This window comes from Carassius auratus, chromosome 50 (assembly GCF_003368295.1).
Source record: "Carassius auratus strain Wakin chromosome 50, ASM336829v1, whole genome shotgun sequence".
In the NCBI taxonomy this organism is placed as follows: Eukaryota; Metazoa; Chordata; class Actinopteri; order Cypriniformes; family Cyprinidae; genus Carassius; species Carassius auratus.
In genome coordinates this window covers 1789041-1803545 of record NC_039292.1, presented here as the reverse complement: position 1 = coordinate 1803545, position 14505 = coordinate 1789041, and the positions used below count along the sequence as shown (strand labels likewise).

General features: G+C 32.8%; 2 protein-coding genes across 10 annotated transcripts in view; one reads left to right on the top strand and one right to left on the bottom strand.

The window, feature by feature from the left end:
- Nucleotides 1-13534, top strand: part of LOC113066601 (peroxisome proliferator-activated receptor alpha) — a 29535-nt gene extending 16001 nt beyond the window's left edge. The window contains exons 3-7 of one of the 2 annotated variants that reach the window (XM_026238527.1): nucleotides 2135-2273; nucleotides 5738-5937; nucleotides 7526-7735; nucleotides 7847-8090; nucleotides 9109-13534. In XM_026238527.1, the coding sequence (XP_026094312.1) occupies nucleotides 2135-2273; nucleotides 5738-5937; nucleotides 7526-7735; nucleotides 7847-8090; nucleotides 9109-9353 (1038 nt within the window). In that variant the 3' untranslated portion in view covers nucleotides 9354-13534. The remainder of the gene's footprint in view (nucleotides 1-2134; nucleotides 2274-5737; nucleotides 5938-7525; nucleotides 7736-7846; nucleotides 8091-9108) is intronic. The other variant, XM_026238526.1, reaches the window with a different exon arrangement.
- LOC113066589 (neogenin-like) overlaps nucleotides 1-14505 on the bottom strand; it is a 1074835-nt gene that overhangs the window by 584930 nt on the left and 475400 nt on the right. The window lies entirely within an intron of this gene.

Sequence of the window (14505 nt, the reverse complement as noted above, 5' to 3'; positions counted from 1 at the left end):
ATAAAAAGTACTTAAGTATTTAAATAAAATGGTATTGATTTAATATTAAATTAAGTATTTCACGTGGATTTGGACGGTCACTCTCAGCGTGTCTGTCCTCGTCTCGACCTCTCCTCCTCTTCCTCTCCATCTCTCTCTTTATCTCTCCGTCTAATCTCCCTTTCGAAACCACAGAAGTGTTTCTAGGGACAAAATGGCTCAATATGAGTGAAGCAACAGCGATTAGTTTTTACAGCCCGTTCGTTCTTGCCAGGCTTCACTTTGAGTCTGCTGGCAAACTGCTGGTCGTCTTCAACGCTTCGCCAAATTGTGCAAGACGCTTGATTTCATGCTTTGGATGCATTTATGACCTTAAGAAACTGCCCTGATTTTCCTTTCCAGGGAATAACGCTCTGATATCAAGCTGGAGCTTATGGCTTCATGTGGCTTGGGTTTCAGCAGTGGCTAATTGTCAAATAAGTTTGATTATTAATGTTTTGTTGGCCGCTGACAACCTGGAGCTCACATCTCTTAAAACGTTTAAGCTAATTTTCAAATAGACGTTATCTTTGTAAACAACAACATTCCCGCCAAAAAAAAATAACTCTTAACATTTCATTCCGTGACACAAAAACAGTATTATTTCTAAAATTTAATTAGTGGACACAACTGTTGGAGTGCTGAACATCGCAACACTGAAAAAAGGCTCTCAGCCAGTAATTGCCGATATTTAAATAAACATATATACATTTTTCATGAAGTTGCTTGATAGACTTAAGAGTTCACTTTGTATTTCATGTGCTTGAATGTTTCAGAAAAATACCCTGCAAATAGAACACAGTTTGTTTTTCTGGGAAACAACAAATCTGACATTAGCCAGGTCCAATATGGTGTTCCTCAGGGGTCGGTTTTGGGTCCGCTACTTTTTTAATATTCTTCCTTTGGAGCAAATCATTAGGAAACACAGTCTTGGGTATCATTTCTATACTGACAATTTGCATCAGCTCAAAGTCTGATGTTACATTCAGTTCCCCAATCCTTTCTGAATGTTTGCAGGACATAAAATTGGAGATGCATCACAACTTTTTAAAATAGCTCTAACATCGATGCTCTTCTTATTGTCTAAAAGGGTATAGATATTGTCACCTTATATTGTATTATACTGTATTATGTGTATTTAACTTGTCTTTTTACTATGCTGTAGCTGTTTGGGTGTGAGAAAAGCTCATTATAAATTAAATGTATTATTTTTTTGAAAATGTATTTTAAATGTCTTTACTGTCAATTTTGAATGCATCTTTGCTGAATTCAAAATATTATTAAAATTTAAATAAAAACTTTACCTCAAACTTTTAAATGGTAGTTTATTTTGTGCATTTACTATATTAAAATATAAGAGCCAACACAAAACATGAAGCATGTCCATAACAAGTCAAGAGGAAGATAATTTTTATGCATTTCCAGCAAGAATAACTGTATTTCCATTCATATCATAAGATTGTGATCACTCCTAATATTAAAAATAGGTCAGATTGTCAAGCTTGTTCCTATTTTGAATCTCTGTCACCACGCCTGGAAGGCAGAAGCTGTGTTTCTAAGAAAAGAAACTCGACGGATCCAAGGACAAATGAGGATGAACACAACCTGACTGAAGCACAGTTCTTTTAATTGTTCACGAACGTTGCACGTTTACAGTATATTACGTACGTATAAGACGAAAAGTGTGATCAGATTTGCATTGGCCGTTCCTATAGCGAAGCTGATGGTAAACATGCAATCTATTTGAATTATTTTGAGAAATTGCCATTTTAAAATGCTATGTATAAAGTCGAACCTTATCTAAAAAAGGCACATAAACTAGAAAGACTAAAGAAAAGAGGAGAAAACATTATCTTACTAACATTTATTTAGCTTTTAAGTGCCTAGATAATATAATATGTCCTATGTAAACAAGTAATTGTTAACTACGGTGTTACTTTATTGCAGTTATGTTATCAATCAACTGCATGTTTGGATGATCGCGCAAAATATCGTTTTATAAAAATACGCATATAAGTAAAACCTTATAAGGGGGCGTGACCAGGGACTGTTACACCATCATTCGTGTCGTTCGTGATTTCCAGAATGAGCTGATTTCTGTTTCTTTCTCTTGTAGGGTTTCTTCCGCCGGACTATTCGCCTCAAACTGGAGTACGATAAATGTGAACGCCGCTGTAAGATCCTAAAGAAGAACCGAAACAAATGCCAATACTGTCGCTTTCAGAAGTGCCTGTCTGTGGGCATGTCCCACAATGGTGAGTAAGGCAAACTAAAGCCCAATTATGATGCTAATTTGATTGATTGTCATCTAACTTCAACATCTGCAGAGGCTAGTCAGTGGTTTTACTGACGTCATAATAATAAAAAAAAATTCTCCCACCATCTCCCACTTATTTATTTATTTATTAATTTTAACGCACACATCTCTCGGTTTATGAGAACAGACCAATCCAAAAGTTGTTTGATATATCACTGCCAACTGTACAATAACTTCATGATAATGTACACATATTTTAAATATAATAAGTTAAGAAGAAAATTCATATAAATTCCAAAAATTCATTTTTAATTATTTAATTTTTTTATTGTTGATAATATTTATTATATACATTTTATATTAGGGTTTTTTATATTAGGGTGTTATTTTAGTACTATTATATTTACATTGGTGATATTTTTTATATATATATGTTTTCTTATTTTACTTTAATTTTACTTGAAGTTTTAGTATTTTTTGTGTGCTTTTGTCATGTTATTAAATTAATTACATAAATGTAATACATTTTTAGTTATTTTAGTACTTAAAGTGAAACTAATTGAAAATAAGAAATACTGCTTTGACAAATAGATGAAATAAAATAAGTAAAAAAATACTATTTATTTATTAAATTATTAAATTAAATATTAATTAAATTATTAAAATTATAAACATAAATGTATATATTTATTATATAAATTAAATTAAAATTTTATTACATTTATTTATTTATTTATTTATTCATGATAAGTAAAAATTGATAGCCTGAATGCACTGTAAGTCACTTTCGATAAAAGTGTCTGCTTAATGCATAAATGTAATTTTAATAAAAAAATTTATTGACATTTTATTATGTTTCAGTTTCAAGTTGTGAATTTTTTTTAAAATTGTTTTATGAATAAAATGGTTCAAAATAAATACTGGCCATCTGAACAACTTTTTGAGGAATTGCAAAATAATGCAAGGTTTAAATTTCAGTCTTTTCTTCACAACAAACAAAAAAACTATTGTTAGATGTCTTGAAATATATTGCATTAGTAGTGTGAACTACTTTTATGGTGTTTCTTCAGGTTTGTAGTTTGACACCACACTGTCACCAATTGCTTATTAAATGGAAAAGCTCAATTCAGAGACTGAAAATATATTTATTTATATTACAAATATACAGATATTTGCTGTGTTCCACTGAAAATATAAAAGCGTATGGGTCTAGAACAACACAAGATGAGCAAATGGTGAGAAATCAATTCTGGGGTGAACTTGATGTTGCAGTAACGTTCTAAATGATGTAACTTGAGAGCGTTTGGTTGTTTTGTCCTTGAGATATCAGTGCATTGACTTCCTCTGATGGCCTGTGCATTGTTTTCAGTGTGGAGTCAAAGGTCATCTGACTCACGTCCAGCCCTGCTGAACCTCACATCTTTTGCAGGCTTTATGATCAGCGAAGGCATGCGCTGAAGTCGTGCTATGTTCAAAGTCCGTAATCTGAACCGTACACTCTTGAAAACACACACCCCAACCCCATTCCTCTCAGCAATGTGGGTTAGCTGCTAAAATTAGCATTGTACAGTGTCTTTAATTTGTCTTGGAAAAGAGACTACTGTTACTAAACAAACAGATTAGTTCCATTCTTGTCTTTATTAAAGCAGTTTATCTTCCAGCATGACACACATCGTAAGCTGATATAAGCGTACATAATGCTTTAGAATAGGCATCTGCTTCAGACTTACTCATCACAGTCAAAGTTAAAACCGGCGATCTTCACAACTCCCTTCATCCTGCTGAAAATAAACAATAATATTTAAGAAATTCATGCTTTTTGTCAGCAAGTATGCATTCGTTTGATCAAAAGTGACACCAAAGTCATTTCTAATGTTACAAAAATTTATCTTTCAACTAAATGTTGTTCTTTTGAACTTCAAAGAATCCTGAAAAAAGGTTATTAGCTTTTGATACAAAAAACAAATGCACTAATATGCATTTGTGTGTCATGCAATGGAGCTTATTGGCTGTTGGGGATTATGGCATTTGCATTAGTATTACATTCATGTTTTAAAAATACATTTGCATGCACCATATACTATTAAACCGTACGAAACAACCTGACAACTATCCAAAACACACTAACAACCGCATACAATGCTAAAAGCATTTGGAGCAACAATATAGCATCATAAATATTAGTTTTGCATGGGCACCACAGGCTAAATCTAATTTCTGATATGTTGTATATTTATCCGAGGCTCAGCTTCACACAATCAAAAAGTTGCATGGAAGGAGAAATCAAATGGATTTTATTTCAAACAAAACCAGTGAGAACCCTTTGTATTTAGAGGTCCTGATGAAGGCCTGTGAGTCGAAAAACATTTGCAACTAAATATATACATTTTTCAATTCCATTCTCTGAATAGTTTAATGTCTCCACTTCAAAACTTAGAACAAAACTTCTGCCTGTCCAATGAAACCATGAAATCCATTTGAACAGAGTCCAGATTTAAACTTGAGTTACTCAATTCCTCTGGGCAAGTTTCTAAGGCACCAGACATCCTGATCTGACAAAATGTGCAAATAGTGGCCTTGGATTTCAGCAAATATTAATCATCTGTGATCAGGAGCGCGTGTGGTTGTTTTGCAAGAGAATCAGCAGAGTGAAGGTTTACAGAAACAACTTACAGTCCACTTTTTATGTTATCCACACCAACAATAAGGTTATGGAACTACAAGAAACTTCACAAATCAGATATCAGCTTTGTTCCAAAATATAGAGAGCTTCCTACAAAGGCAGCATTATACATAGTGCTACCCCTGATTAAAGATTTTTTCAAGTCAACTAAAAGTAATTGACTAAAGCCAGTAGTCAACTTATTACAGGTTTATATTAATGGATTACTTAAATATAAACTTTGGGCGTCTTTGATGTAGAAAGTATTACCTATTGTGCACTCAAGCACATGCAGATGTGCTTTAAATCAGTGCCTCTGACAACCATAGTAATGACTAATGTGTTAGAAAAAATAGCAAGGAGATATTTTATTTATTTATTAATAAAACAGTGTTTTGAAGGAAGTTGACAATGCTTACTCGCCATGTCGTGACACAGCAGTCTCGCCTTTAGAGAGAAATGCACCTTTAATACGGATTACATAATCAGAGAGTATTTTAAAGTAGACATTTCAAGCTTTCTATAGATATATTTCTAACGTCTTTGAAGCGAGTAGCTAGTGTACTGAATGTCTGTTCATTTTTGTGATGCTGTCTTGTGCTCAGAGATGGAGATGGCAGGAAGTGCATCCTGTTTGTTTTCTTTATTTTACAAAAGCACGTTTTGATGAAATGCACACAATAGACCCTTTACAGTTTCAAAAGTTGCAAAAGTTGACTATTAAGTGGATAGTCTTGCACTGGGATGTTCATTTAAGTGTTTTCTCAAAGTTGGGGTTCTTGTTTCTATCCCGTAAACAGCCATCCGCTTTGGACGAATGCCACAGTCGGAGAAGCTGAGGTTGAAGGCAGAAATCCTAACGGGAGAACGAGAGATCGAGGACCCACAGCTGGCGGATCAGAAAACCCTGGCCAAGCAAATCTACGAGGCCTACCTGAAAAACTTCAACATGAACAAATCCAAAGCACGGAGCATCCTGGCGGGCAAGACGAGCACACCTGTAAGAGTCTGCTTTATTCATTACAGCTGATGTGCATCTCTTTCTGGATCTTCTTTAAGCACTTCAAGCAACACCTTAGCAGTACCCTAGTAAAAAAAATCTTATAATCTAATTACAAGTGCTTTATTTTTGGAATCTGATGACATAATCCTGTTTACATGTAATCTGTCACTAAACATGCATCATCAGATTACACTTCTGCGTTTTCTCCACCATGTTCATGTCGCTCTACACCTTCCTATGGAGCACATCAGTAAAGCAGAACTCTTTATTAAAGCAGCTTGATGTGACACGGGGGTTTGGAGTGTATCCTGACTGGGTGTGTGTGGTGTTTCCCATCATGCATCTGAAACACTAGCTTGATTGTTGGCTGTGCTCTCGGGCCTGGGCTCCACAGGACACGCTCCAGCTGTTGGGAGTGAGAGCAGCTGGATTGAGACGAGACTTTCATCTCTCACAGTGCGCTTGTTCTCTCAGGGGGTCGTGTTGACCTCTGAGCGCTTCGAGTTTTAGCAGCGTTTGAAACAAAAGCCATCATCTGAACTGTTTCGGGTCGAGGGCTTTGTATCGTATCGTATTGTGAGACACAAGTAAATCTCTTTTGACATTCAAGTGACATTCAAAAGTATTGAAACAGGAAGACAGGTCTGCTACATATGCTAATACACAAAATGATAACACTACATTTTATTACTATTATTTGATTTTTATTCTGTTTGCTATTGCATTACTTATTTGACATATTTACAGTCGTGAACTTATTCTCCACGTTTTAAATAATATATATTTTAAAATATGTATATATATATATACACACACACACACATGTTTTATATATCTTTAAAAAAAATTTTTTTTAGATTGTTCATTTGTACTTACTTTTTTACATTTAGCTATTGTACTTTAAATTACTGTTAAAATTATTTGAATATATGCACAAACACAAAATAATAATAGTTTATATTCTGTTTTCTATTTTATTACTTGTGTGTGTACTTGACTATCATCTTGAACTTATTTTTCACACATACAAATATACAAATATATATTATTTATATATAATATAAATAATATATATTTAATATATATACAAATAATATATATACAAATATATATTATTTTCAATAATATATATTGTATATATATATATATAGAATGTATTTTTTTTAATAATATATTTGTTAAAAAATATATTTTTAGATATTTATTTATACATTTTTAATTATTAATCTTATTACATTTAGCTATTTTGCTTAAAATTACTGTTAATAAAATTATTTGAATATATGCACAAACACAAATGAATAATAATAATTATAATGTATTATTATTTATTTTTTATTCATTTTTTATCTTATTTCAACTTATTTTTATTTTATTACTTTAATTAACATTTTATTTTTCAGATCATTGAAATAGGAATTACTTTTTATATTACTGAATTTGTTCAATTTATTTATTGATTCATGTTTTTTTTTGTTTTTTTTTTGCCACCTGCCACCCAGTACTCTAGATATTGTCATCTGCTGTTAAAAAACCTGTATATGATATAATATGATCTCCATGCTTCCGTCTCATGGTGTTGCAGCCGTTTGTCATCCACGACATGGAGACGCTGCAGCTGGCCGAACAGACTCTTGTGGCCAAGATGGTAGGCTCTTCTGGAGCGCTGCTGAATAAAGATGCTGAGGTTCGGATATTCCACTGCTGTCAGTGCACTTCTGTCGAGACGGTGACCGAGCTGACTGAATTCGCCAAGTCTGTGCCAGGATTCTCAAACCTGGACTTAAATGACCAGGTTAGTGCCAAACACGAGCATCACATCCTGTAAACACTTCAAGCTTCATGAATATTACGATTTTCAGATGTGCACATATCTTGTTTGAACGCAGTCTGTTTTCTCGGACAGGTGACTTTATTAAAGTACGGCGTCCATGAGGCGCTCTTCGCCATGCTGGCGTCGTGCATGAATAAAGACGGTCTGCTGGTGGCGTACGGCAGCGGCTTCATCACCAGAGAGTTTCTCAAGAGCTTGCGGCGGCCCTTTAGTGAAATGATGGAGCCCAAGTTTCAGTTTGCCATGAAGTTCAACTCCCTCGAGCTGGACGATAGTGACCTCGCACTGTTCGTCGCTGCCATCATCTGCTGTGGAGGTGCACACACAATACTGTTATTATACTGTCAGCAATAATTATGTATATGTAATTATATATATGTAAGTGTTCCTGTGGCTCAAGTGGTAGAGCATTGCATTATCAAGCTCAAGGTCAGGGGTTCGAATCCCAGGGAACACATGTTAGGAGAAAATTGATAGCCTGAATGCACTGTAAGTCGCTTTGGATAAAAGCGTCTGATAAATATTATTATATTATATTATATTATATTATATTATATTATATTATATTATATTATATTATATTATATTATATTATATTATATTATATTATATTATTATTAAGATATCTATTTTTTTCCATCATATTTTTATATTATTATATATATTTTTATGATATATTAGTTAGTTAATTAATTAATGTATGTAATATATATATATATATATATATATATATATATATATATATATATATATATATATATATATGTGTGTGTGTGTGAATTTTTTTTAAATATGTTTAAAATTTTATTTTTATTTTTAAATGCTTACTCTATTTTATGTTTACATTTTTACATACACACACAATGTGTATATATATTTAAATTAAATTAATTATAATTTAATTTAAATTTAATATATATATATATATATATATATATATATATATATATATATATATATATATATATATATATATATATATATATTTAAAATATAAACATTTTCGAATTCAAATTTTTTTTATTAGATGTTTTATATATATATATATATATATATATATATATATATATATTTAAAAATCTAAATAATATCTTGTTTATGATTGAATTTTTCAATATATTTTTATTATTTACAGTTTTTACTTTTTGCAATAATACTTGATTATAGGCTTGGACTTATAATAGTACATGAGTGCAATCGCGAGATGGATTCAGTGCATTAAAAACTCCTGTGTTGTAGGACATTTTATTAATTCTAAAGAACTCTTACAAGTAGAACAGACCATCTTTTGCTTGCCACTTGATTTCGACTCATGCACTAGTCTTCTCTTCCAGATCGACCGGGTCTGGTGAACGTCCCGCACATCGAGCGAATGCAGGAGAGCATCGTAAACGTGCTTCATGTGCACCTCAAGAGCAACCATCCCGACAACAGCTTCCTCTTCCCTAAAGTCCTGCAGAAACTGGTGGACCTGCGTCAGCTGGTGACGGAGCACGCTCAGCTCGTGCAGCAGATCAAGAAGACAGAAGAGACTTCGCTGCATCCCTTACTGCAGGAGATTTACAGAGACATGTACTGAGACTCCTTCGTCTGCTTGATTTCTAGAAAAAGACTTGCTTGGAGAGGGCCATTTCTCTCAAAACAAGTCCCCTCCACGGCTACACTGTGATCTTTTATTAATGTGAACCACTATTTCGGGGATTTCTGGATGAAAACGGCAGGAACATCAGGGCTCTTCGTTACCGCCGAGTCAAACAATGGTTCCTGCGGTAAATGAGAAAAACAAGACAATGACAATTAAAATGCATCCTTTGGGTTTAGGATCGCTTTTTACGGGGGATATTTTATAAACACTTACTGGTCTCTTGGGCCTGAAACTGTGAATAGAAACCATAAAATACAACTTATTCATACAGCAATATGATTTTTTTTTTATATTGATGCTGTAAGTTTTCATAGTGCGTGCTTTAAATCAGTTTTCACCCAAGTGACTTCCACACACACCTTCTGTAATTATTGAAACTGACCCTACTTTGTAACGCTACAGGGATTTTTGCTTCGTCGTGAACACAGAACTTATGTTTCTGATCACGCAAACCTGGGAAGAACAGAAATGTGACGCAGAATAATTCATCTCAAACATCGTCCAGCCATCGTATTTCAACATTTGCAAATGTCTAGCTCCTTCACTTCCCCGATATTACAGTCTCAGTCCGTAACTGCAGTTTTCCAGTTATTAAATACAGCGCTTAAATATAAAACAGATCAATACCTCATGACCTGTGACTTCTATGCGCTCCGTGTTGTTTACAGTAATCTACTGTTTAAAGGGCTAAAGTAGCGAGAAAACTACAAATTTGATCTACAGCATTTATACTCTGCACAAAAAACTGGAGTGAAATGTATTAATGCATTAATATTTGATCGAACCACGCTCTCGATGCATGTTAAAGATGCAATAGATCTGAATCCAGGTGATTTAAGAAGTTTTAGTTCTGGGCATCATTCTGTGTAGATTTTCTTCCTCGTGAATTTGTTTTACTTTTTTTGTAATACATGGCCGTTATTAAAGGAAGCATCAATGCAGTTACACAGTTGCATTTGCACAGTTGCTAAGATGCAATGCTAAGCATGCTTTCTCTCCAGAAGTCATTCTCGTCATTTTCTCAGAACCGAAGTGCCTAGTCACAATCTTATTATTCCCTATATAAACCAGAAACAGAAGCTAATCGTATTAAATATGTCTGTGTCATAGCAGCTTTTGTTAATGTAAACTCTATGTGCAGTTATCTGCATTAAAATGTTCTTGCGTAAGGAGCATTTCCGATGCTTTTCTGTATAAACATGCATTAGACGGACGTTTAAGCAAAGCGCTTGCATGATTTACGCTGACTCTCACTTGAGATTGCACTCAAGTTAAAACGAGTTTGATTTATTAAATGTGTTTTAAGACCTTTTTTAATACAGTACAGAAAGTGGTGTTTTATGGTTTGTGTAACATAAATTTTGAGATTGTGTAAAGAGCCATTGTAAAATCAAACTTCTAACTGGATTCTCAGAAATATTATGAAGACCCTAAAGGAACATGGTGATGATGCATAACATAGCATAGGATAATACAAAAATATTTGTTTGTTTGTTAATTATTAATTTTTAACTCGAGAAATTTTGAGTTCGATCACAAAACTTATCGTACCTCCATGAAACGTCACAAAACTTTAGTTAGTATTGCGTTCCGCGATCTCTTGCATTGCACCAAAAATCGAAAAACATTTGCATTAGCTCATTAAAGTATTGCGTTCCCCCAATAAGTTTTGCGTTCTTTCACAAAACATTTTTGTTCGCACAAAATATTTGCGTGTTTTTTGCTAAAGTTTTGTTTTCGTTCACAAAACATTGCAAAGGGGAAAGCAAATATTTTACGAGCGAACGAACATTTTAGCAAGTTGATTTTGTTTTACAAGCAAACACAAAGCTCCTGGCGAATACAGTACTTTATCCAGCTTCATCCGTAAACTCACTTTCCTTTGCAACCCTGTAAATACCAGACACTTAATCAATGCATCGTCTTTTTAATAAATGCTTTTAACACCTAAAGACATTGTGTGCATCTAGGTATTATGCACTATCGAGATTATGACCATGCTGATTGAAATTGTCTTTTTACACTAAAGCAAATGAATCTTTATTAATTTATATATAGCAGATGTTGTGAAATCAAATAGTTTTATGCAGTGCAATGTAAATATGAGGGAAGATTTGTCATCAAACAACATTTGCAGGGGAATTCATCTCATATTTTCCACATTCCTTTTTAATTGAGCGGGAGGACCTGTGCATTTCCACACTGAACAGAAAGATTTCCATTTGGACTCCATCCTGATTGTGTTCTCTTGACTAATATGATGTTAGTGATCATTTTTATGCAAGCTTGTTTCTGTCATGGGATGGATAAAAAAGAGAGCTAGCGCTATTTTTTATAGCTTTTTTCCCCCTATTACATATTGTAGTAATCATCCTAATTTATAATATAAGTTTTGAAATTTGAAATTGCGTTCACATGGAATTTTATAATCAATGCTTTTTCTAATCATGACAAAACACTTTTTTTTTTGTGATGCCGCTAATTGTGGCTGAAATTTATGAATTTGTGACCGGAAAATGCATCAAAGTGAGTTTTTTTGTGTCACCTGGTGGCTGTTTATGGTATAGCGCCATTAACAAAATCTCACAGGAAACTCAACTTTGTGATATCAACTTCAAATTTGGAACATAACTTAGATAGACATATGGCTTTGATTTTATAGCAATTTTAGATTACAAAATATTATTAAAATGTTTTACTGTAAGGAATCCGTGTTCTTCCCAAACTCGCAAACCCAGAATTCAGAGAGAGAGAGAAAAAGTATAAACTGCGAGATATTTTGTTCAGATTTCTGAGGAAAAAAGGCAGAAATTCTGTAAATATAAATTCAGAATAATGAGAAAATAATGCGAATATAAACAATTCAAATTTTAAAAAGTAAAAACAGTCAAAAAAGTCACAATTTTTAGATATATACTCAAAACATGAGAATTGCAAGATATAAACTCAGAATTCTGAGGCACAAAGTAAACATATGTAAATAGAAAATAAAATATGAATTAAAAAAAAATTTAAACTCTGAAAAAAAAAAATCTAAATTTCAGGATTTATATATATATATATATCTGTGTGGTGGAAACAAGCTTCCATATTTTTTTGCCATAAATCAGGATTTGGGAACCATCAGATCCAGGTTGAACAATCAAATTCTGATTATTTTTGTTTGTGATCCTCCCCTGCTGTACTGAGGTCTCAGGTAAAGAAAAGAGGTACTGATGATATATGATCATCAACAGCTGCCAAACGGTTTATAAACCCAGCAATACTCACTCTCTCTTAAGCCGATGTAATGTGTGCCCCCTGCTTCACACCCTCACTCTCAGAAATCACTAAATACATTTGCATGTTACATTTTTACTATCTATTAGTTTACATGCTTGCATTTATGTGGTTGACGTGTTGCATCAGAATGTACTGAATTCATCCTCAGCCTTGTTGACTTGTTAGTAGCTTACTACACTACTTTAGTCATACTGGAAATGTGTGCTGTTGTATATTGCAAATGTAGTGTTCGTATGTGTAGTATGCATACTATTTCTGCAGCATACAGTAAGTAGTATGCTATTCTGATTCGTCTCTTCCAGTGCCTTAGATCCAGATATTGCAAGATACTGTATGAAGTGTTATGGCATGGATGATTGAAACTCACTTTAGAGTTATGTTTGTAATGTTAATGTTTCAAATCAAATCATGTATTATTATAAGATTTTTTTTTTTGTTGTCCTGTAATATTTGTTGATTGAGCAAATGTATGCATAAAGCATTGCGTTAGTTTTTTTCTTTATTATCAGATTAAAATGAAATATTTGATTGTCAGCAGCTTTGCTTTTCTAACTAGTGTTTGGTATTTTTCTACAGAAGGAATCTGAATCAGGGAATTGTCTCAGTCTTCTCCTTTAGTCCCTGTAGCTCAGGTCACAGTAAAGTCAAGTACTGTTTCTAATAAACGCTTGATTTTAAGCTGGTTGTTACAGATCTGTGACTTTATACAAGCTGATTATTAATATCAAACTGCTGCAAAAAGGCCTCGGTAATGTTGTTTTTGCTGTACATGGGCTTAACATGTATGTATATCTAGTCATGTCTCAAAATAAAAGACATCTTTGTAAAAATTCAAATCGAATTTGGAAATGTGTGTCTTTAATATACAAAGTCCAAGTAATTTGGAAAAAGAGAATCAATCAGATACTATTTCTCTAAACTTCGGCAGTTTCACAGAAGTAAACTCTTGTATAACGGCGTCCAGTGGTTTACAGTCAAAAATATACAAGTGTTTAGTGCAAATGCTTCTTAATCAATTTAGAATCTAATCAATAATTTAAATTTTTTTAAAATAAAACAATTTTACTATTTTATTGCCTTTTTCTGTATTACTCTAATAATTAAATAAAGTACCCAGCACCGAAATAAGTTGTTTGTTATTACAAAGTATTTTTATAATTTGAAAGACATTACTTATATAAATCCTTCAAACTAATATACTGTATATAAAAGATTGCAATTGTTTTTGCTAATGAACATCACCATAAAGACGATAAAAGTCTTGTGATTTGAGTTCAGTTTAATTCAGTTTTTTAGACCACTGCTCATATCTCAATGAAAACAATGAATATTATTATTAAAAGTCATTGTTGCACAGTTCACAATATGTCAAATAAAGAATAAGAACAACAACAACACAAACTGAACATATATGTAAAAATACAATATATATATATATATATAGAATAAAATAAAAATGAGTAAATATTTGGGGAGTTGTGTTTTGTGTTCTTATGTTTTAAAAGATTTCAAAGTTGTGTTTTTTTTTTTTTTTTTACTATTCTTGTCTTATGAATATAAAACTATGCCAAAATAAAAAAATTACAGTTTTGTGTTTCAGGGAAAAAAATGGAAAACTCTGTTTGTATTTTGCACACAAGGATGTAAAAACGTAAATAAGACAAATGCATGATGAATGTAACAGGTTAACAATGATAAAGTAGCATGCGAAAGATTGGGCAACCCTTGCAGAAACTGATGTGAATAATTTTAACAAAATAAGAGAGATCAAACTAAATGTATGTTATTTTTTACTTAGTAGGCT